Source organism: Wolffia australiana, chromosome 5 (assembly GCF_029677425.1).
Source record: "Wolffia australiana isolate 7733 chromosome 5, ASM2967742v1".
Classification (NCBI taxonomy): domain Eukaryota; kingdom Viridiplantae; phylum Streptophyta; class Magnoliopsida; order Alismatales; family Araceae; genus Wolffia; species Wolffia australiana.
Window position 1 is genome coordinate 11925706 of NC_135839.1, and position 25376 is coordinate 11951081.

General features: G+C 43.3%; 2 protein-coding genes across 2 annotated transcripts; one reads left to right on the forward strand and one right to left on the reverse strand.

Moving 5' to 3' along the window:
* On the forward strand, window positions 1-1973 carry LOC144703190 (magnesium-chelatase subunit ChlI, chloroplastic-like). The gene is made up of 3 exons (XM_078575305.1): window positions 1-170; window positions 255-376; window positions 780-1973. The coding sequence occupies exons 1-3, from the start codon at window positions 98-100 to the stop codon at window positions 1830-1832; spliced, it is 1248 nt and encodes a 415-aa protein (XP_078431431.1). The 5' UTR covers window positions 1-97; the 3' UTR covers window positions 1833-1973.
* Window positions 1974-2330: 357 nt separating this feature from the next.
* LOC144703191 (nudix hydrolase 15, mitochondrial-like) lies at window positions 2331-4542 on the reverse strand. The gene is made up of 4 exons (XM_078575306.1): window positions 4128-4542; window positions 3904-4046; window positions 2817-2936; window positions 2331-2745 (listed from the first exon to the last, which is right to left on the reverse strand). The coding sequence occupies exons 1-4, from the start codon at window positions 4474-4476 to the stop codon at window positions 2548-2550; spliced, it is 810 nt and encodes a 269-aa protein (XP_078431432.1). The 5' UTR covers window positions 4477-4542; the 3' UTR covers window positions 2331-2547.
* Window positions 4543-25376: the final 20834 nt, after the last annotated feature.

A 25376-nucleotide genomic window follows, 5' to 3' on the forward strand; every position in this document is an offset into this window, starting at 1 on the left:
GCGATATCACCCTATCGTCTTATCCCCTCTCCCCTTCTCTTTCTCACTACACTGTGAGGCTCGTCAGGGGCGGTGAGTGAGAACACAGTCGGCTCCCATGGCGGCGCTGCTCGGCTCCTCTTCTCTCGCCTTGGTCGCCTCCCGCAACAAAGCCCTCGCTTCCGGCGCCTGTACGATCTTCAATTCATCATCTTTGGTCCCGGATTTCGGTTCGCATGGTTTCAAACCCTCGATTTTCGCTGCTTTTCTTTCAGGCTTCAGTGATTCGAATGCGAGGAGTTTCCGTAGATGCGTTGGCGGCCGAATTAGGGTTAGAAATGGCAGGGAGGCGCTTCGGGTGGCCGCTGTCGCCACGGAGGTCGCTTCTGTGGAAGAGGTGACGCGAACGATCTGTCTCGATTTTTGATTTTTCTCTGCGTAATTGCCACCCTGAGACGCGGCTTATTTGATTCCATCCGAACGTTCATTTTCTTGCTTATGATTTCCCGCTTCGATGAGAATTCTATCCCTTACTGTTATTTATGTTAATTTATGGTTTATTGAGTTGAACGTTCCCCATTAGCTCTTATTGAATTTTTCGATTATGAATTTCTTCGCAGTGATCAATTACACCGTGAATCGCTGAATTTCAATTGAAATGAAATCTTTAGTGGTAATCAATGGAACTAAATCAATTTAAATGCCGAATCTTCTAATTCAGAGAGATATTGTGGGACACCTCGAATTCTCGTTCATTCAGCATGTCTCGGTTCTCAAAAATTGAATTTATGGTTGTTTAGGCACAGAAGCAGGCGGCAAAGGAGAGCCAGAGGCCGGTTTACCCCTTTGCGGCCATCGTCGGCCAAGAGGAGATGAAACTGTGCCTTCTGCTCAACGTCATTGATCCGAAGATCGGCGGCGTGATGATCATGGGAGACCGTGGCACAGGAAAGTCCACCACCGTCCGATCCCTCGTCGATCTCCTTCCCAACATCCGAGTCGTCTCCGGCGATCCATTCAACTCCGATCCCGAGGACACCGAGACCATGGGTGCCGATGTCCGAGACAAGATCCTCAGCGGCGAGAAGCTCCCCGTCATGTACACCAAGATCAACATGGTGGATCTGCCTCTGGGAGCCACAGAGGACCGAGTCTGTGGGACAATTGACATCGAAAAGGCATTGACCGAAGGAGTCAAAGCCTTCGAGCCGGGTCTGCTGGCCAAGGCCAACAGAGGAATTCTCTATGTTGACGAAGTCAACTTGCTGGATGATCATCTGGTGGATGTTCTTCTCGACTCCGCTGCCTCCGGCTGGAACACGGTGGAGAGGGAGGGCATCTCCATCTCGCACCCTGCCCGGTTCATCCTGATTGGCTCTGGAAACCCGGAAGAGGGCGAGCTCCGGCCTCAGCTGCTGGACAGGTTTGGCATGCATGCCCAAGTGGGTACTGTGAGGGATGCAGAACTCAGAGTCAAAATTGTGGAAGAGAGGGCTCGTTTTGACCGAGATCCGAAGAGCTTCCGCGAGTCTTACAAGGAAGAACAGGAGAAGCTTCAGGCACAGATCACGGCGGCGAGAACCATTGTGGCGTCTGTGCAGATTGATCATGAGCTGAGGGTTAAGATTTCCAAGGTTTGTGCAGAGCTGAATGTGGATGGGTTGAGAGGGGATATTGTGACCAACCGTGCTGCCAAGGCGCTGGCGGCGCTCAAGGGCAGAGATAAGGTGATTGCAGAGGATATCGCCACGGTTATCCCCAATTGCTTGAGACACCGGCTCAGGAAGGATCCACTGGAATCGATCGACTCAGGTTTGCTCGTCGTCGAGAAATTCTACGAGGTTTTTAGTTGAGCCATGGCGCAAGTCCTTCACTGATTTCATGTTTAGCATTTCTTCTGGGTTTTACCCCCGGATGATGAATTTTGTCTTCTACTGTCGGATATTGCGCAACTTTTGTGGAATACATTTCAATGAAACTTCATCTTCTTTGAATTTTTGTGCTTCTATTACCTTGCATAAACCTGAAAATACAATAAATCGTCTCTTTTCCCTTTAATTATTGCAGTCATGAACATCTGAGTCTCCGCTAATTGGGTGACTTTTTACTTATAAATGTCGCTGTCCTTAAGATGTCCTGTATCTATCAGGATGCTTGAAGTCGACAACAGAATTGTGACTAATCATTATTTTCTAGAATAAAATCATAATACATCATCTAAATCACCCAAGTTCGAGGAGGAAGGATCCCTGATGTGCCAACAATTTTTCCATCGATGCTGAAAAAAAATTGCTTCTCGCAGAAAACTTTTAACTCAAGTTACAAAACGGAAGAAAAATGTAAACCGGGGGGAATTCAAAAAGTATAAACATGTTCTTGCATATACCTCAGACTATATTAACATTATTATGTGAATCAACTTTCGTTGATTATTCCAGTCTGATGAACAATTTTCATTCTCTTACTTATCGAAAATAAGCATGATCTTTTTCTTCAGAGGCCGAAAGAATTATTATAGAAAGAGAGTTAGGGCCAGGAAATCTGGCTTACTTGGGTGTCTCTCCGGATTCACATGGCCATCTTGAAGGAGGGCTTCTGTTCTTGAAAGTCCGGGGGCCGCTGGTACACGATAGACGCGGCGCGGATCAAAATACCCGCAGTCAAACCCCAGATGACGAAATTGTTCTCCCCTGTCTCGTAATCGAAAAAGTGAATGAGATAGTCGTTGCCCATGAAACTATGCTCTACCGATCGCCGATTCTCGTCCTGCGCTGGCCATGAGAGTTTAAGAGCGAGAAAGAGAGGAGAGAAACGAGAACAGGATAAGAATTGTGTACCTTGAGGAACATTTCCAGCGGCGCATCGAAGATCGCCTCTACCTCTCTGGCGTTGATCTCCGGCTTGAATGCGTTCCTGTCGGAGAGAATCCCGATGACTGGGATTACTCGTAGGAGATGCTGCAGGAAAGAGAACAGTAGTTTTCGTTAATTTTTTTAGTTAGTTTTTTATGGTTCTAAGTTTGTCGAATCAAGAGGGCAGGAGAAAGATAAGGAGATTTCTTGTTTTGATTTCTCCTGGGTTTTGGCTGATCAATGTTTCAGCAGACTATTTTGTGGTTCTAAGTTTCTCCAGTCAAGAGGGCAGGAGAAAGATCAGGAGATTTCTCGTTCTGATTTCTCCTGGCTTTTGGCTGATCAATGTTTCAGCAGACTATTTTGTGGTTCTAAGTTTCTCGAATCGACAGTGGCAGAGAAAGATCAGGCGAATTCTCGTTTAGATTTCTCCTGGGTTTTGCCTGATTACTGTTTCAGCAGACAATTTTTGCTCGAAACAGATAATCTTTCCGACTCTAACATAAATGAGAGAATAAAAGATCTTCTTGTGTCCCCGCGAAAAAAATCTGTGGTTCTAAGTTTCTCGAATCAAGAGGACAAGAGAAAGATCAGGCAATTTATCGTTTTGATTTCTCATGGGTTTTTACTCGATCAATGTTTCAGCAATATATTTTTGCGGGAGATAGCTAAACTGTCCAAGTCTGACATAAAAATAAGTTTGTAGTTCGAAGTTTCTCGAATCAAGAGGACAAGAGATAGCAGGCGATTTTTCGTTTTCGTTTCTCTTGGTTTTTTAGTAGATTTTCATTCAAGACGAATAAGTCTAGCATTACAACTACAACATAAAAAAGAGAATAATTACCTTTTTCAAGTTTGTACGTGAGCGTGAAAATGTGAATGGTTGCAGACGGTTAAATAAAAAACTTACAACTGTGTCGCTTCATTTATCGGATCAAAAACACAGAAAAAACAGAAGTAACCTGATCCACGAAATTTCACGAAGCGTTATCTCTTTGTTTTGGCTTCTCCGATCAATATTTCGATTGATTTCCACTCGAAAACGAAAAAATCCAACACGAATCACTCATACCTTGGACAAGAACGGCTCGAGGCAAGTGACAACGGTGATGAGGGAAGGATCTAGACCGATCTCTTCCTTGGCCTCTCTAGTCGCCGTATGAGCATCATCTACATCCCCAACGTCCGCCTTCCCGCCGGGCAACGACACCTCTCCTGCGAAAACCAAAATCAAAGATCAGAGCCCCAAATTCGAACAAAAATTCCCCGATTTCACAAAAAACAGCGGCGTCGCACCGGAATGCGTGGAGAGATTCGAGGATCGCTTGGTGAGGATGACGCGAAGGACGCCGAGATCGTCCTCGAAGAGGCAGATGAGGACGGCAGCCCTAGGTCTAGATTTGCAGCCGGAAGGGCGGGGGACGACGAGCTTGCTTCTGGCGGCGAGCTCCGCGACGCCCAGACGAGAGAAGACCTTGCCGCGGTCGTCGGAATCGTCGCCATCGCCGTCGCTGTCGGAGGAGAAGGAAGCGGCAGGGGCTCTGTACAGGCGGAGCCTCTGGATCAAGCTCTCCATCCTCCTCGATCGCGGCAGAGGATTGAAAGACGCCATTGGAGCGTAGACCTTCCTCAGCGCCGCCCTCATGCTCGCGCCGCTGTTCGTAGCATTTGTTCTCTCCGCCTCGTGAAGGCCGTAGCTACCCCTGGCCCACGTTTGGATTCAAGCTTGCGGACGGATGACGATCGGTCTCTCGTTTAATTGTTATCCGTCCTCACCTCAAAAGGTGAATGGAAGGAACACCGTCGTGCGATCAAGTATTTTATTGTACTTCGCAAAATATAATATTTTTTCTAATATCGCTTATCATGAGAAATAATATGTCTGTTTTTAGCTGGCTTACAGATGACGACATTGAACTTAGGACTTTGATTACCGATTAATGAGACCGGATAATTATACCGTTAACTGGATAGCTATAAGAGTAATGGATAATGTCTTCTTCTTCTTTCTTTTTCTGTCTGCTTGTCTCTATCTCCCCAAATCTTCTCTCTTCCCTTGCTCACTCCTCTCTCTTCTCTGCTGTCCTTTCTCTATCTCTGTCCTCTTCTCTCTTTACCTCTCTCTTCTCTCTCTTTATCCTCTCTGATGGCGCGTCACCACCGGACGTCATCGAGCCAGCAGCAGAGGAGCAGCAGGACTTCCCCGACCCAGCACCCGAGGAGCCGGCACTACCCAGCTCGCCACCGAGACGAGTCCAGCCACCACGGCGAGCCGCCGCAGCAACACGGGATTCCGCATTCCGTTACTCGGCATGACGCGGACGCCGACCACCGGAGCACACCGACACCTTCGGTTACCTTATTCTATAGCTTTTCGGTTTTATCGTGTTGTCGTGTAGCGGGGAAGGATCCATATGAGGAACTCTTTCACCCCCCCCCCCCCTTTATGTTGGGCCTGACAAGCCCGTTTTCATTATTTCCTTTCCTTTCGTTGTTTGTTTTGTTGTTTTTGGACTTAAGGAAGGGCCTATCTTCACCCATATATAAGGGGAAGAGGTGGCGCTTCCTTACTTGACCTAAATTTTGAAGAATGGTATTTTGAGAAGAAGGGTCAGGTCGTGGAGAAGAATAGAAGAAAGAAGAAGAGGAGGAGAAGGAAGAAGAAGAGGGGAGGAAGAGGAGAAGGGGGAGAGGAAAGAGGAAGGGCAGCCGCCACCGCCGCCGCTGGCCACACGCCGCCGCCAAGGCTGCCGCCGCCAGCGCTCGCCGCCAGCGCCGATCAGCGCCCGCCGCGCCGACGCGGCCGCCGCGCGCTCACCGCCACTGCGCCGCCCGCGCCGATCAGCGCTCGTCGCGTGCCGCTCGCGCCCGCCGCGCCGCCGCGCCGCGCCACGCTCGCTGCCGCCGCGCCACCGCCGCGCCGCTTATCACCGCGCGTCCGCCGCCAGCCACCGCGCGCCGCTGCCGCGCGCCACCGCCGCACGCTGCCGCCGCGCCACCGCCACGCCGTCGCGCTGCCTCGCGCCGCCGCGCACGCCGCCGCCGCGCTGACTGCGTACCGCCGCGCCGCGCGCCGCGCCGCCGCGCACCAACCGCGCGCCGCCGCCCGCTGCGCCGCGCGCGCCGTCGACCACGCCTCCTGCATCGCGCTGACTGCGCACAACCGCCCCTCCGCACCAGTCAAGCTCCGGCGCACCCGACAACTCCTCCTCCGGAACCAGTTGGTGCGAAAATCCGTCGCCAGCGACGGCGAAGGTACTCTGCTTTCCCTAGCCTCTTTACGTCATTTATTTCCGTCAGTATTCTTTCGTATTGCCTCCACGCGCTCGGGTTAGATAGGTGAGTGGGACAGATTGAAGAGAACGAAACAAAGACGGCGTCTTACCTGTCCGATGCAGTCGGGGCGCCCGGCGCGTGTGAGCATTCCAGTGGGAGTTACCCATTCGACGGCGTGCGCGCTCGACCCACCTCGGGCGACTTGGAGGGCTGGACCGACCCAGCTTGGCGACCCCGTCCCCGCTCCGTGTTGGCTCTCATAGCTTGTCGGCGCATTGCACGTACCGTTGTAGAACCATCGTCCTCGTCATCGTCATACATATATTTCTGTTCTCCGCCTATCCATCGGTTGACGTCGTGGACGTAACCCGATTAGTTAGCGATACGACACCGAGTTCCTTCCTTCGGTGACGGTCGGACGCCGTTGAGACGACGTCCGGCATCACTCTCCTTTCTCTATCTTTGTCTTCTTCTTTCTCTATTTCTCTCTTCGCTCTCCTTTCCTATAGGGATTAAGAATTTAGACACATCGTTCAAATGTTCGATTGGATTGGGCATTCAAACGATTGAATCCGAACACCAATCTGTCCAGTTCAGATTCGATCCAAACCCGATCTGCACATCGGGTTCAGATCAGATTGTTCGAACAATATGGCTGTTTGGATCGAATGTTCGAATTCGATCCGATTCAAACACATTGTTCGAAACGGATCGAATCGAACATTCGAATCCAATTTGATGTTCAGTTCCCGCCAAGTTTCCTCCACTCGTCTTGACAACAGTGGAGGAGAGAGGAACAAGGAGAAAGAGAGAGTCTCTAGAGGGAGCGAGAAAGAGAGAGAGAGGGAGAGAGAGAGAGAGAAAGAGACGCCGGCTCGTGCAGTCTTCGATTCTTGTTTTTCTTTGTTCTTCTGCTCCTGCAATACTGGGTTAGTCTGCTTCAATATTTTTTTTGTTCATTCTGTATTTTCCATTCTGCGTTTTTTCATTCTTCTACTACGATTATTCTATTCTTCTTCTTTAACTTTTTATGCTTCTTCTTCTTCAGGCATTTCATCTTTTTCAACTTGTTCCGTTGAAGCAAAATTTGGCCCGCCAATAGCACTTCACCTGGGAGGAAGATTTGTTCCTTTAAAGAAAACAAAAGAATTGCCAGCTAGCTCTTCTTCCTCTTGTGATAGTTCATGTTTGAACTTTTTGGATTTCCTCCATGTTACAGCTTCTTCTAGATTTTTCTTCGACCTCTTCTAGCTTTTCTTCCTCTTCCAGCTTTTTCTTCCTCTTCTTGTCGTAGCTACTTCTTCTTGCTCTTTCTTCTTCTTCCTCTTCTTCTTCCTGTTCTAGCTCCTTCTTCCTCTTCTAGCTTCTTCTTCCTATTCTTCTTCATCTTCTAGCTTCTACTTCTTCTAGTTTCTTCTTCTTCCTCTTCTATGTGTTTGATGCCAGACATCATCAGAGACATCGTCCATTGAGGTAACTCCCCAACGGGATATATATCTACGTGATGCGATGATCCTAGGCGGATGTACGTTCAGGCCTCGATTCGTGGGGATTCGCTGAGCTCCGAGATCTGGGGCGGACGACAGATGACACTGATGGAGATCCCCTGACCGTTGTCGGAGCGACGAGGGTGGCTAAGACATCAAGCGGAATAAATCCGTTGGTGCTTGCACATGACGGATGGACTCGACCCGTTCCTTGGAATTCACTCGAAGCGTAATTTTTTATGTTTAAGCTATCACCTAATCAAACCTGAGTGTGGAGGAGTGCAGTCGAAAATATACTGAAAGAGATAATGTAAGTGATGAGCAGAGGGGGACGACGTACCTTGTCGGCGGTGATGCCCGTCGTTAGTATATACAGGGGAAAGATTTATTTCCAACTTTACCAAATTACAAGAACAAAATTCCTTTGTAGCTGCAAAATTATGGAGGCTCTCTCCTTCATGGCATGCAGATATAATCATGTATGATGTTAAATAGAGCTCAAATGTGGACTCCTCGTACAAAATTGCTACTTGTAGAATAATATTTTCTTTTGTAATTTTTCTTTTTTATTGGAAAAGGTACCCTCTTTAGATCAAAATGATGGACAATAACTTGTTTTTTATTCATACAAACAGTTATTTCAATCAATCATGTGTTTGAAATTACAAGTTTATTTGTATAATTTTGTCTCATGAGCCATTTGATTACAATTAGAAAACCCATGCATGGTGATCATTACAATTGACAAATGGGTCCACTCCTTGTAAAACAATTTGGGTATACATATACATTTTTACTTGCCTCGTTTTTATATCATTCACTTATTCTTTCTAAATTTCTTGACAGACATCAGGATGCTGATTAACATTCGTGAACAAACTGTAATAGAGTCAGCCAACTTGGCATCCCAACCCAACATGCTAACAGCCTATGAACATGTACACCACTCTCATACAAAATTAATATAGCTAACGGTCATGATCTTGACAGTCAGGATTACATGCTAATGTAGCCGTTGTAATGGCTACATTAAGCTCAGTGGTCCAACACAGCTATAAAACATATCATCGGTGTATTCTTGCATCTTAAGGTAAAATACAACACTTATTCAAGACCTTCACCTTCCGCTCTTTCTATTGTATTCCTACTTCTCTCATTCTTCTCAAGAAAAACAATTCTCGTCATGGTATTAAAGCCAGAATGGCAACACAACATGGAATAAGCAAATCCCTCTGCTACGATGTCTTCCTCTTCTGCGATGTCCTCCTCTTCTCGATTCCCCAATGAGTTTCCCATTGTAACTATGGGCCAAATCCCGGTGGTAATCTCAACTAGAACCATGGTTTATTTGAAGCTCAACAATTAAAACTACCATACGTGGAAAAGCACCATGCTGCCTCTTCTCAACGGGTATGATCTTATGAAATTTATCGAAGAATTCCCTCTTCTAATCTCTATTTTAGACGATCAAGGAAACATCTTTGACAACCCCAACTTAAAATGATGGCGGAGGATAGACCAACAAGTGTTGGGATTTCTTCACCAAATTATCCTGAATCTGTAATTCCCCAAATCATCAAAGCTAAGTCAACTCGAGAAGCTTGGGAAAAGCTAAAACTGTATTTGCTGGATGGAATCAAATCTGTCACGGAACTCCAACACTAGTACCACGATATGAGGAAAGGCTCAATGAGCATTTATGAATATGTCAAGCATTTCAGGTATGTAACTGAGGCCTTAGCGTTAGTTGGGCAACCGATCAATGATTCATCTATAGCTTTTACTTTCTTATGGGGCCTTGGACCTACCTATACTCAATTTTCTGTTAGCATCAACACCAATATTTCCCATCTCACTTTCGACGAGATCATGACCAATCTTAAGGCTCATCATGTCTTCATTATGTTTACTCAAGAAGAAGAAAGTGCCTCCTTCCCTCCTACAACACACAACATTCATGTCCCCATGGTGCAAGCGCTATCTCACTAGTAGTTCTCAAGTTACCCTCAAGGATTCCATCAAACTCAATGTTACAGATGAGAACAAAATCAATGGTTCCAGCACCCATGTCAATTATGCTCCCAATTCGGCCATCGTGCACGAGAAAGCCATGCATTGCACAAAAACTTTCCAACTTAGAAGTCACATTCTCGAGATTCTGCTCCAGCTCAAGCCTACGTCTCCTCCGATGCTTAAAATATTGCATTGTATCCCGAAAGTGGAGCAACACACCACATCACTGGTGATCAACATACCTTAGCTCAGCATCAAGAATACGATGGCAACAATCAACTGCATATTGGTAACGGCGTAGGTTCAACAATTTTATCTATGGGCCCAACCAAAATTTCCACATATCGCGTAGATCTTTATTTAAAGGATATCCTCCATGTTCCAGAAATTACCAAAAATCTCTAGTCCATGGATAAATTCACCAACGATAATGATGTCTATGTGGAATTTCATGATTCTTATAGTTTGTGAAGGAGAAGGTCAGACATCAAATCCTCCTTTGAGGAATAGCTAAGCACAGCCACTACTAATTGAAGCTGCCCATCCCCGCCAAGGTTTCATTTATTGGTGAAAAGGCAGCAGCTAACATTTGACATGCTCAGCTTGGACATCCCTAGTTTCTGAGTTGGGTACATTCAGATCATGGACACTCATGCGACCCTGGCATCTGCTCCACGCCCTACTCGTGGACAGCTGGCTTGCATAGCGATTGATTAATAGAACATATTTATTATAGTGCACGTGTGATGCGTATAATGAAGTCCATGAATTCATGATCAGACTTAGTGAATTATGATGAGATCGTAATACGGAGATCACTAGTCTTTAAGCATGTGTTCTAAACATTCCTATTCAAAGGATACGTTAGAAGGACATTGAAGTATCCGGATAGAATAGCACTATCTAGCCTCACTCATATGATGAGTATGGCCGATCCCGTAGCCATTAGTGTGGCGACACTAAGGATAGATAGTGGGTGCTCTTTAGTGGAAAGAGTTCACTGAATTGATCCGTACGAATCCCTGAATGGTACTATACCAAACTGTCAATCAGGTTGATTCACGTCACGATTGTGTAAGTGGTCATTAGGCTTGAGACACCAAAGATGTCTTGTGGATGGGCGGTTGCACTTTGGCTATGGCCAACGAGTCTGTAATCATGGGATTCTAAACGGTCTTAGTTCGGGTGCATCAAGAAGTACACGAAGGCGATTGAGTGGTCAAGATGGTATCATCCACCCTCGGTATAAGAGGCGACAGCTCAAGGAAGACGATGCAATGAAGTCATTGGCCAAGGCAGTGAAATATCGGAGAAGAGTTCTCCGATGATTTTCGAATGCATCAGTACTAACTTAGATGACCGATTAGGGTTTGAGAGTTGACCATACCCTAAGTCGTCCAAGGAGGGTCAAGTGGATGAGGGATTATACATACACGGTAAACGATGATGAACAGGTTCCATGAGTGAGTCAATACACACTCCTTTGTATCTTCTAGGACACGAGGTGTAGCTTGGCACCCCACGTGTCGGAGTCTCGACCTATCGATTGGGTTAAATCGATCTGACATTAATTAATCTATATGATGATATAGTAGATTAATTTGGAAGGCTAATAAAGGTTATTGGGCCACTGGAGTCGTTAACTAGACTGATACATGGGCCTAGAGGGTCACACGCAAATGGTCTTTTGGACGTTGGAAGATATACTTAAGTTTTGGGGGTTTTTATGAAAAATACCCACTTAGTATAAATAGGGGAAGGTCCTAAACGAAATTCACCCAGGCCAGAATTGTTTAGGGGCCTTTCCCCTTCTTCTCTACTCTTCCCACACCCCCTCTCCATCCCTGATGTGATCAGGACGACGTAACGACGCCGACGGAGAAAGAACGGGGCTCCTCAACAAGAAGGAGGAGATCCAACGCGCCGAGGACCGCGTGGTTACGTCTAGAGGCTGCACACTTGAGCAGCTCGACTCGTCTCGCTCCGGGATCAAAGAAATCACGAATGAGATTCGTGCAAAGGTATTTCGTTTTAATGGTTTTTGTCAATGCCGTTCGATTCGCAATAGACTTTCGTTGCGCATGGGTTTAGATTTATTCATCCAAGTCAAGGCCCCTAGAACCCAACAATGTCAAGATCAACGACAAAGTGTGTAAGTTGATCATGGAGAGTGGAAGTTGCATCAACGCCATCTCCGACACGATGGTCGCCCAACTAGGTGTGACGAATCTCGAATCTTGAAGGAAGAAGAAAGAGATAGAAGGGAAGAAACATGAGAAGAAAGAAGAAGAACAAGAAGAATAGTCAAAAGATCTTGTATTCCCACAATTGGTTGTGTATTTATAATACATATAGATAGTTAAAGAATGATAACTTTATGTTTCATGTATATGTTCGTTGTAACGATCTACAACTGATATATAAGTTTAAAATATGGTTTAATCCTAACCGTTATAACAAGTTGGGTGCACCGATCACAGCCGTTGATCGGTGACGTAGACCCATTCTTTATAACAAATACATCAGATCTAATCCTGACCATTAAAACTATCTAATGTTTAATCCTATCCTTCTATGTTTAATCCTATTCTATCTTTGAACTTATATTGAATCCTATTTTCTAAATCTCTAACGAGTATAGGATACTTATTTATTTTTACTAACTAATCTTGATTAAGTCCCTAATAGGAGGTCGCTTACTTTGCTGACTCCTCAACACCCCCCCCCTCAAGCGAAACAGCGTAGGGAAGACGTTGAGCCTGGTCTTGAGCTGATTGAATCTGTCTGCTAGAAGAGTCTTGATGAGTATGTCACCTAGCTGCCCATCGCTATTGACGGACCAAATAATTATTGATCTGGTTGCAAATTTCTCACAAACGAAGTGAAAGTCCATTTGATGTGATTTGTATGCGCATGGAAGATCGGATTTGCAAGCAGATAGGTAGCTCCAGTGTTGTCACACCACAGAGTGGGAGGTGCAGTCATGGATAAATTTAGTTCACGGAGAAGAGATTGGATCCACAAAACTTCGGCTGTGGCATTTGCCAAAGCCTTGTATTCAACCTCAGTACTAAAACATGCAACAGTTGGCTGCTTTTTGGAGCTCCAAGAGATCAAATTTGTTCCAAGAAAAACTAGAAATCCTTCGATGGATCTTCGGTCCTCTTGATCATCTGTCCAATCTGCAGCATACCTGAAGACACTAATAGAAAAATTAGATTTGTTATTCATAAAAAGGCCGTGTAAAATTGTTCCCTTAAGATATCTCAGAAGATGTTTAAAGATTTCCAATCATGATTAGTTGGATTGTGCATTTTTTGACATGCTTTATTGACAGCAAAGGCAATGTCAGGTCTTGTTAAAATAAGATATTGCAGAGAGCCAACAATTTTTCTATAAAATGTGGGATCTTCAAAGGGTTCAGAAGAGGTGGAAAAATTCACCAAGCTAGAAGGAGTGGTAATAAGTTTGCATATTGCCATATTTGCACTTCGAAGAAACTGAAAGAGGGATTTGGTTTGTGACAAAAGACAACCATCATTGAGGAGCACTAATTCAATTCCCAAAAAGTATTGACCTGGTCCTAAGTTTTTTATTGCAAAAATGCATTGTAATTGTTGAACTAAATCACTAATTGATGAAGTACAAGGTGAGATAACAAGTATATCATCGACATATATTAAAACAAAAACAGGTTTAATTTGGGATATTTTAAAGAACAAGGATGTGTTAGTTTTAGAACCCATAAAATCTTGCATAGTGAGAAATTGGGTTAACTTAGTGAACCAAGCTCTGGGTGATTTTTTGAAACCGTAGGTAGATTTCTTAAGCAGACACACATGATTAGGAAAATCAGGATTTTTAAATCCAGTAGGTTGTTCCATGTAAATCATTTCAGATAAGTCTCGATGGAAGAATGCATTAGAGATATCGAGTTGATTATTGCCCAATTAGTGCTGATAGCAATGGATAGCAGCAGACGTATTGTGGTGTGTTTGACTACAAGACTAAAGGTTTCTGTGAAATCAAAACCTTCTTGCTGAGTGTATCCCTTTGCAACGAGCCTGGCTTTGTATTTATCAATGTCAGAATTTTGTTTATATTTAACTCAAATATAAGTTGGAGTTCATCCTATCACATGTAAGTTGGAGTTCCGGGGAGCTAATGCCCTCGTTTGATTTTGCAATAATGCTCGTATTTCCTCTTTCATGGCATGCATCCATTCAAGGCTTTTGGATGCAATGCTGTGTGAATGAGGTTCCATAATATTTGGCAAATAAGTGAAAAAACATTGATGCAAAGGGTGTCTAATAGCAGTAAAGGATACTCATTTTTTTTTGGAGGGGAGATCAGTAGATGATTGATCATCTTGTAGATAAAGATCTTTGACAACTCATAGTTTTAGAAGATCCCCTACTTCAAGAGAATAATCTAAAGTAGATAAGATATGAAGTTCAGATTGTGAGGGACTTTTTTGATCAAACAGCTGAACTGACATTGATCCATGAGATTCTGGCTAAGTTAGTTCAGCTTACCATTCCAAAGATGGAGAGCCAATCGAGTCAGCATCTGTGTAAATTTTAGGAGAAATATCATTAGTTGAAGTGGAAGAAAAATTAGAGCTATCGCTTACATTTAAAGAATTTGTAAAATCAGGATTAGTATGAAAAGATCCAAGCAATCCTTTATCTTGATCACTTGTATTGAATTGAGAAAAAGGAAATGATTCTTCAAAAAATATAACATGTCGTGAAATAAAAAACTTACCTGTATGGAGAGACAAACATCAATAAACGAGGTGCAGGACATTGTATACTAAAAATACACACTTCTCTAATCTGGGGTAAAGCTTATGTTTTGTAGAAGGTCTAAGGTATGGATATCATAAGCACCCAAATGTTTTGAGAACAATATAATCAGGTGGAAAATTAAAAGGAATTTCATAGGGAGATTTATTCCTTAAAAGGGGAGTTGTCAAACGATTTATGAGAAATGTGGCTGTCACTACAGCTTCATCCCAGAATTGCTTTGACATTCTGGCTTGATGAAGTGCAAGAGCTGATTCTATGAGATGTCTATGTTTGCGCTTTGTGGTTACATTTTTGTTAGGAGTGTGGGAACAGGACACTCTGTGAACAATGCCTTGGGTTTGGAGATAGTTATGGAGAGATTGATACTCTCCTCCCCACTCAGATTGTAAATAATTAAATTTTGAATTAAATTGTCTCTCAACTTGTTTTTGAAACGTAATAAAAATATCAGAAGGTCACTTTTACTTTTTAAAGGTTAAAGCCAGACATACTTAATACAATCATCAATAAAAACAACATAGTAAGAAAACCCGGAATGGGAGATTAAGGGGGCTTGTCCTCATAGATCAAAATGTATTATTTCAAGACACTTAGTTGAGTGATGCATAGTATGAGAAAATGGAAGTTTATGTGATTTTGAAGTATTACAAGAATCGCAAACAAAATGTTTTCTAGGGAGTAAAACAGGAAGACCATAGTTTTGAATTTAAACTTTTAAAGTTTTGAATTGGGGATGTCCCAATCTTTGATGCCAAGTAGCTTCAGAGGTTTGTTCCCCGATGCAAGAATTTTTGGAAGCTGATAATCCAGGTAGTAGAGTCTGTTTCTAGTTGTTCCTTTGAGAAGAATCCAGTTGGTGACTTTGTCCTTCAGAAGAAGAAAACATTATTATCAGAAGTTAATTTTTCAATCAATAACAAACTTTTAGTGATTGATGGCCAATGAAGTATACTTTTTAGGTAAAGAGTCCTATCACAAGTAGTTATTTTAGAATTTCCAATTGCAAGAATATTCAAACCTGTGCCATTACCTATTTGGAGAGTGTCCTGGGACTTGCTGGTCAATGCTCCGCCAGCTTTCAAAATCGGGATTATCCACCGAATTTCCATTTTGATCTGAAATAGAGACAGGAGGCAGTTCCATTAATAGACCGATTCAATCCATACTCGTTTAGAAGTGTCTAGACAATGTTCTTCCACATTTGATAATTGTTGGAGTCAAGCTCGATCGAGAGTTTAACTCCAACGTGAATGACGATGTGCAGTGGTCTAAAGGTTGACATGCTTCAAGGACTTGCAAATTGAGAGACAACAACTGTGGAAGCTCGTGCTTCTTCCCCCATGCTTGAGTCGCCTGACTCTGGCACCATGTGAAGAATCTCAAATCTTGAAGGAAGAAGAAAGAGATAGAAGAGATGAAAGATGAGAAGAAAGAAGAACAAGAACAAGAAAAATAGTTAGAAGATCATTGTATTCCCACAAAGCTTGAAATGTCACATTGGTTGTCTATTTATAATACATATAGATAGTTAAAGAATAGTAACTTTCTGTTTCATGTATATGTCTGTTGTAACGATCTACAATGGATATATAAGTTTAAAATATGGTTTAATCCTAACCGTTATAAAAAGTTGGGTGCACCGATCACAGACGTTGATCTGTGACGTAGACCCATTCTTTATGACAAATACATCAGATCTAATCCTGACTGTTAAAACTATCTAATGTTTAATCCTAGCCTTCTATGTTTAATCCTAGACTTCTATGTTTAATCCTATTCTATCTTTGAACTTATATTGAATCCTATTTTCTAAATCTCTAACGAGTATATGATACTTATTTATTTTTACTTACTAATCTTGATTAAGTCCCTAATAGGAGGTCTCTGAGTTTGTTGACTCCTCACCATTAGGATTGGCAGCCATACCCTAATCGACTCCCTATGACATGTCATGGATTGATGCTTCATCGTTGTCAGTGAAGTGTCAGTGCCATGTTCTGTTAAAGGTGAGCACTTACGATGAAAGCATCCTTTGTGATGTCCTTTGCATGAAAGTAGGTATCATCATCTTAGGTCGTCCTTGGATATATGACCATGATGTCACCATAGCCAGAAGCACTAAGGGTTATATGGTACCCATATACCAAGAAGTCGACAAACAGAAGGGCCTCGACCAACCCAGTTGGTTTAGTGGTTGCTAGTCGCCCTTGCTCACCCAAGAGTTGGGACTCATCCAGGCGTGTCATCCACAAAATAAAAGCCAAGCAGCATTGTCCCACTCCCTACATCGAGTTCGCAATGATTTCCTCAGTGAATGCTCTACTAGGTTGAGTCCTTTTGAGATGACCAATGGCTAGATTCCTCGTTGATCCCTCGACCTAGCACTCGCAGATCCTCATGGTCATGCATTCACCCAACATGTTTCAACTTTGCATCAACATATTCATGATAGACCCGCGAGTCTTAATGCATCGTACAATAGGCTACTGACTTGCATCACCGATCCCGAGTGCTTAACACGAGAGACCATGTGACGGTGAGACTTAGACTGAAGAGATATTCTGTCAGGATGGCTACAAAGCTACATGTTAGTAGCGTCAACCCATTCTCGGTCCTCCAAAGAGTGGGCGATAAGCTCCACATTTAACATGGCGGAGCTGGCTCCGTACGAAACCCCTTCTCACTCCTCTAACCCAGCCTTCCTAGATTCCTTTAGTGTGAGTTTGCCGTGACTACTCCCCCAATACTTTCACTCAATTGGCATGAGTCAATTGATAGTATACTGCAAGAGGTAATTAACTATGTAGGGGATGAGGTATCACAAAGGTTTTGTGTTGCGTTGGCAGGGTTGTACAGACGCCTACGACTTGTATCACAAAGGATGATTTACAACGCCTATAGTTGGATCTTCTTCAGCCAATGTCGTTCGCTACCCAGCTCATTGGAGCCAAGTTCTTTTGACCCCAGTAGGATTGTTGGAGCGTGCCAGCCCACTCCATTAGAGACGTCTTCAAAGCATTCATCAGTATCATCAACGGCCTTGCCTGTTCGTGCCAACTCCAACCAACACACCAAGGTGAAGGTGAAAACACCCAAATTCACACCTCATCAACACAGTGTATTCCATCGGACCCGATCACGTTCCTCAGCTCTAGACGCTTGCACCCGTTCAATTGACATGATGCCCGCTGCACCCTCACTTCCTCATCCTTGTCCACCTCCTCGACATGCTCCAACGCTGCGCCTATGTTGCCTGTCGAGTGACCTTGTGCCCGTCTGTGGCATGCCTCCTCCACTCCTATCGCATCGATCGTTGCATCGACAAGTACATTGATGACCGACGACTCTGCCGATAAGATACATCATTCCCCTTTGCTTGTTAGATATATTATCTTTTGCACTATATTTTCCGTTGTACTCCACCGCACTTAGTTTAGGTTATGTGAGAGCTTATATCTTGAAACTCCAACCTGAATGATTTCTTTGGTATGGGTCAAGTCCGTTTGTTACATGTGAGCGCCTACAGAATTATTTTACTCGATACTTGATAACATGCATTTCTAGTGCCTTATATTATTATATTTATGTATCTCTATGCATTAAATTACTCATATTTGCATGTTATCAAGCTTAAAATGATTAAATCTATTTTTAGAAAAATTTCTGAATTTTATGTATTTTTTAGGAATTTTCTAACAGTACATTCTAAAAGAATATAACTTTTGAGACAGAATATGATTTTTATGGAATTTTTGGATATCAAATTTGGAAAGATATGATTTTTCTGAGTCAAAAAATATATTTTTGGGCTTTTATTTTATTTAATATGAAATTTTAAGTATTTTGGTTTTTTTTATGGCATAGGGTGACGTGGTGCGTCGATGCGTCGCCACGTCAGCATTGAGAAAGAGATTTTTTTATTTTTTTTGTCTTTTGTCATGTACATGTGGCACAGAATACAAAAATCCACGGAATGTGAAAAGTCACGGAATACGAAAAGCCATGGACTACAAAAATCCATAGAATACGAAAAGCCATGGAATAGGAAAAGCCACAGAATACCAAGTGCTTTGACTTCTTAACTGGCACAAAACTGATGACATTGATGAGGAGAAAATAAATTAAAGGCTAGGATTGCTTCAACTTCCTACGGGCATAACTTTTGATCTTCCCCTCCTCTTTCTATCCATACCCTCTGATCTATAAATAGAGGCCTGGATCATTGTAAAAATCATCCTGAACTTGCTTCCTACTTTTGTAGGGTGATTGAAAGAGAGTTAGTTTTGAGATCCATCAAGAGTGTTCTTGGTGTCTTAGGTGTGTGGGAAGAGACAAAAGAGAAGAGGGGGAGCTTACCAGAACTCCCAAATCGTCGTGATCCTAGCGGAACGTAAGGATCTTAGGTAAGTGTCTTCGCCTTACGTTGTTTCTCTCCCAACATCATCGTTATCATAGTTATATTTTTTCATCAACATTTCATTTATCACTCCACTTACTTATGTCCCCATTCTCTCGTCTATCTATCATTGCCATCGTACCACTCCACATCCAACCACTATCCTCGTTCGTACTTTCGTTCATCATCGTGTCCGTCACAATCGCGTACTCTTTATTTTAGTTAAAATAATATATAAATTAAGTACTTCTTAATCGATATCACTAGCTCATATCCTTGAATCGTGTTTTTGTTGATCCTCTCATTGGTCATCACTAGTTTAAGAAAGTAATTCCTTAATCATCATTCCCTGTGGAGACGATATGTACTCATCACTAACTAAGTATTTTCAAGTACGGTTAAATATATTTTTATTGAATAATCTGAATCACCAACGACAAATATTAACCCTAAAATTTAGATTATCCATCGGTGCCGTTGCCGGGGAACGATGACCATTAGGGATTTATTTTCTTTCTAGTAATTGTTTTTTTACACTAATATCTTCTAAGGGTTATGAAGTATGAAAAGGACGAGGAAATCATCATTCTCAGGTATGAATTTTTTTCCAAATGCTGAAGATAACTCTTAGATGTATTTTTGGAATTTTGTGTTTTAAAACCCCAACACGTCACCATGCCTAATCAGCCTCCCCATCAGGTGCCATGTCAACAGACTCTCCTCTGATTCATCTGCCAAGGGAACCCGCATCTGCATCAGCATCATTAGCCAATCAGGATCCTAGAATAATAAATAAATCATGTTAAATGAAACATAACATAGCCCACCGTCTGATCTTCTTCAAGAAGATTAGACCGCTGAGATCATATCTCGCTATTTCAAGTAAGCCCGAAAAGACACATGCTTTAGGCGGGCTTGGCTCGAGGCCAGGTCTCGATTTCTTTCATGTTTTCTTTAGAACGCGGACCGTTGGGCCGCAACCCGTTTGTTGCTCATCGGTGGCCCGGTGATAATCTCAATTTTAGGGGTTTTAATTTCGTCGTGGGTAATTGAGATTCTTCAATACAAATTACATTTAACCGTACTTAAGAATTCTTAGTGATGAGTATTGGATCGCCTCCATAAGTAATGGTGATTAAGGAATTAATTTATTATGGTACTGATGATCATTTAGAGAAGAGATGAAGATGAGAGTAGAGGATATGAGCGAGTGATATCAAGTAGAAGGATGTAAGTTTTATGCTAATTTAACGAGTCAATGAATATTAAGGATATGGTGATGGTCTAGTGTGTGAACGATGATAGTTGTTGACTATGGAGAATGTGATGGAGAGGATAGAGAGAAGATATAATATAATATAAAGGAGTAAAATGTGAGTGCAAATATCATAAAGAACAGTAATTAAGCGAACGATGATGTCGGGAAAGAACCAACATAAGGCGAAGATGCTAACATAAATCCTTGCATTCTTCCAGGATCACAGCAATTTACGAGTGCCGGTAAGCTCCCCTTCTTCTCTAATGCTTCTCCCCACGCATCAGGGACACCAAAAACACACTTGATGGATCTCAAAACTCACTATCTTTCAACCATCCCACACAAGTAGGAAGCAATTTCAAGCTTAATTTCACAATAATCCAGGCCACTATTTATAGATTGGAGGATATGGAGAGAAAGAGGAGGCAAAAGAAAAACAATGCTGAAAATTTAATCTCAATCAGAGTTGTAGATCAAAAGTTATAGTCGTTTGAAGTTGAGCCAATCCCAGCCCTTGATTTCCTTCTCTATCCTCATCCTCATCCTCATTTTCCAGTTTCCTTAAGAACTCAAAGCACTTGAGATTCCACGCTTTTTGTATATTGCGCGTGCACTTTATGGAGTCCACATGTACCTAGAAAAAACAAAAACACAAAAGAGAAAAACGACAAAAGAAAGAAAATAAGAAAAGATTCTTCTCGCAGCTGATGTCACGTGCATGCCACGACAACGTGAATCCTTTTTTGTCCTTGCACTGGCTGCAACGCAAGTGCCATGTCAATTTGCCCCGGCCACATGTACACGCGAGCCAATTAATTGGCGACACGTGGTGGCACGAATAAAATGGCTAAAAATATAGCTAAAATTCATATTAATTAAAATAAAATCCTAAAAATACATATAAATATATATTTTGACTTATAAAAATAATAAATTTCCAAATTTAATGTCAATCAATTCCAGAATAATCATATTCTGTCTCAAAATTATATTCTTTTAGAATCTATTGTCTGAAAATTCCCAATAAATACACATTACATGTAGAAAATTCATAAAATAATTGTAAAAACAGATTTAATTATTTGAAGCTTGATAACATGCAACTATGAGTGATTTAATGCAAATAGACATGTAAGTTTGACTGTATTAAAGTACTAAATATGCATGCTATCACCTGGCTGGTCACCACAATAAAAGACATAGTGTTCTAAATCCGATATTGACATTTCTAAAAAAAGCGACGCTATATAAATGTCAACTCTTTATTATTGAATTCAAATGGCATCGCTCTTGAGTGCGCGACTTCATCTACTCTATGGGCCTCTATGTTGGCATGTATTCCTTGTGTTTTCGATGATCGGCTAGGCTTGTCGGTCGGGCGTTGCCCCTTGGCGGCTCTAGGAAGGCGTGAGCGCGTGTTTGTGGCTAGTTTGGTGCTAATGCACCTGGTCGGCTCCTTAGCCGGCCCCATAATCATTTTTATATCCTTTTTATTCCATTCCCTCTATTTCTTCTTCTCTATTTCTTTTTTTTCAACTTTGACTTATTCCCTGCAAAAAATGTAAGCTGACATACTAGATATAGCGTTAAAATTACAATGTCTTAAACATATTTTTACTAAGAAATAATTAAATATGTAAAAGATGTATAAAATTGATATTAAAATGCATTTTTTTTCACTTGCTCTATTTAATGCATAAATGCAAAATTTTTATAAAATTGGAGATAATACCCATGAAATGATCCCAAAATGACTTTAATATGTGTGTGATTACATGACACAACTTGGGTCTATCACCATCCGTTGAGCAATCCACTGCTCCTACGTGTGATTCTGCGGTGCCCGTCGGGCATCCGCGGTCCTTGTTACCCTCGAGAGATACCCTGGTGCACCGACCACGTCAGGAGTTGCTTGTGCAACGAGACTCCCTTGTCACTTAGTGAAGGGCGCTACTCTCCTCGAAGTGATGAGCCAAGCCTGCAATTCACAACTTCTTCTCCCCTCTTTATGGTATCATTACCTTCTTTAGTATCGTCCTCATTTGCAGCGTTGTGGAGCGTTTTAGAGTCATACGAATAGCCACCAAATTTTTGTTAGGGACTTTCATTTCATGGCGTGTGATCTGCATTGCTCAGGGTGACAGATGCGGACGTGCATGGATGGTGATCGCCCCCCCCTGTGTTGGCCTACGAGCTGATCATCCGGGTCATTGGGAGCTTGTCTATTGCCAAGACCCCTCATGTTACTATCATGACTACCATCCGTGGTGAATTGGTTTTTTCTTTGTTTTCTTGTTGGTTTTTGAACGCTCGTCGCATCTATTCATGTTTCCATCACACACCATTGCATTTCCCTATGGCGTGACACGTGCCGTCGATCGCAGCCCATCGTGTTAGATCATATTGGTACTAGAGTCGATCATGCTAACCTTTGCTCTTTGCACCGTCGGCCAAACGTTTCTCATTTCTGCACTCCAATTGCACCCATCGCATATTTTGACATTCATAACACGTGCATACAGATATCACTTTGTTGCATCATCCTAGATATCAAACCCTAGATTATGATTTATCTGGCCATAGATGGTTCAAACTAGCATTCAGTTAGGGTGCGCCATAGACGATGAACATTACAAGCAGGATCACAAGTATTATCCCAAGATTCACGAGCTTCTACTAGAAGATTCTTTTAGTCTACCCCAATAGGCTACCTCGCCTGATATTGCCAAGGCCGAGTCATCTACTCGAGCCACTAGGTACTTTGCTCTAAGGGCCCCAACTCCCCCTAGCTGGTCATCGATGAGCACACCTCCACTCTAAATTGATGACCAGGAATAGATAGCATTATCACCATTGACGATGTTGGCGCTCAGTGCCCATTACACTCCACCACCAGTGAACAACATTCCCAACCATCACAAGAAGGCTCCAGCAAGATAAGCAGTGTATCCCCCAAACCCCACAATGTGCCACATCCATAACAACAACCTCAATAGCTCGATCAGCCGGCATGCCCGTACCAGGTCACACACCATGGGAACAACAGAGAAGCAGGCCACCACCGCTCGACTGATATCATCCACCGCGGCGTCACGAAAACTGATATTACTACCAAGATGGGCCGCAACATTATTCGGAGTCGAGATACCCCCCTCCCCCCGAAAGGAAGCACTCGCACCGGCTAGTTACCACCTAGGAGGACCCCATCATGACGACTAGAGACGACCTTGCGAACCGGCCCATATTCAATACGAGGTGCATGACACGTACAGTGTGCCTTACGTGTGAGCTTATCCAATAGCACACGTGGAGCCACACTACCCACTAGCTCCTCAAATGACTCTGGCCCTATACACTCTGGCACCGACTCACGTGCCACCTTATGACCACCTGGACTATTACGGGGTGCTTTGCGCACCCCTCGCACTACCACCGCCATATGCTCCCGCTGCCACCTACATGTCGTACACCTCGTATGCTATCCATACGCCACCCGTCCCATCTTTGGCCACGCTCGCGCCCCTCGCACCATACGTACTTCCAACACAAGATGGGCAATATGAACCACTGGCGCCACTTGCGCCTTTGACCGTCAAGGAGACAACTGATCTGCATGTTCATTAGGATTATTACCCAGCCCGCTTGCTCTGCTCAAGGTATCAGTACCAGAATCATGGGAACACTATGTACCATAGGACATAAGGCAACAATTGTCTGCCCGTCGTCACTACAACGATGATAATAGAGAGCGACGAAGAGACGCATATCGTGCCATGTTTCAGAAGAGTGTTCGGACAGAGGCACTAATCTATGAGGGTACATGAAACCCTATGGATTACACGGTTTGTAAGTCTGATCTAAAGAGCTATTTTCAGTGGTATGACATGGACAATGACTTATATGTTGCATATGCCGAGGCTCGACTTGGAGGACAGGCCATGATCTTATGGAAGAATGAGAAGGACACTGCGAGACGATGCCAAGATCCTGCAATGACGCGGAACATCATGTGAAGAAAGTTTAAGGATAAATATATCCATAAGCTCTATATGGCGCGACTCCTACTGAAGTGGATGCACCTCAAGCAACGCAAGTGCAAGGTGGGCGACTAAATCGAGGACTTTGAGGAACTCCACATATGTTGCAGTTTTGTTGAGAGTTCACAGATCCAGATCGCTCTCTTTTTACACAACCTCTGACCATAGTTGGGCACCAAGGTGCTAGAGCAGAACCGGATGACTTTTGATCAAGCGTATAGTTTAGTTGAGAGCAAAGGACGCAACCCCTATGGCGGCCCCAACATCCCGGACCACTACCGTCCCCTCGACCATGACCACAATTACCAGTTTATCCCTGACAACTGGATGGATAAAAGGGGTTCCCTCAACCCCTTGGAGCACCGCTCCAACCCTGACTATTGCCCCCGCGACACTGACTGCTCATGCCTCGGCCATGAACTATGAGCAGGTGCAGTGCTTCAAGTCTAAGCGGTTTGGGCATGGCCGGTCTGACTGCCCTTCCCTCCAACATATGGATATTAGTGGGAACGCAATCGACCCTCCACTAGATGAGGATTTGGAGGTCGAGTAGTAGAGTGCCCTAAGGATGATACCTGCTAGGAGCATTTAGGATATATCTTGATCACCCCTGCCACTCCGGTGCTAGTGTCTTAGATAGTAAATTTACAAATCCAATCGGATGTTCTGGTTTTCGAGATCCCTCATGCCCATTTTGGCCACACCACCCATGCCACAACACCCTAGCTCGAGTAGTAGCACCATAGGCATCTTGGTTGCCCCCCAATGTGCCCTACTTCTATGCTCTTGGGTATCAACGTAGCATTGCTGACACCAGTGGCTGTAGTGAAATTACGACCATCGTCTTCTTAGCCGCCACCCACCCCTGTTGAATTTGCTCAGTTTATGTTGATCTTTTACATGTACATCAAAATTAGAGGACGTATATGTAAGTTGATTATAGATAGTAGGAGCTGCGTCAATGTGGTCTTTGAAGATACTGCACCCAAACTAGGCCTCGCATTAGTAAATCACTTGACACCTTATAACACCGCTTGGATTGATGCTTCTACCCTTCTAGTAAAGTCTCACTCCCACATACCATTGACGATGTGTACTGATAATTCAGATTTTGGGGTAATTAGTGATGAGCTAACTTCACTAATTAGTGTCGTTGGTTTATCCGAATTAAAATAACAAAAATTTATAATAACCTTACTAGCGTAGGGAGAGTAAGGGTCGATCCACAGGGAGCAAGGGTTTTGTGCTTTAGTTTTGTACTTTTTAA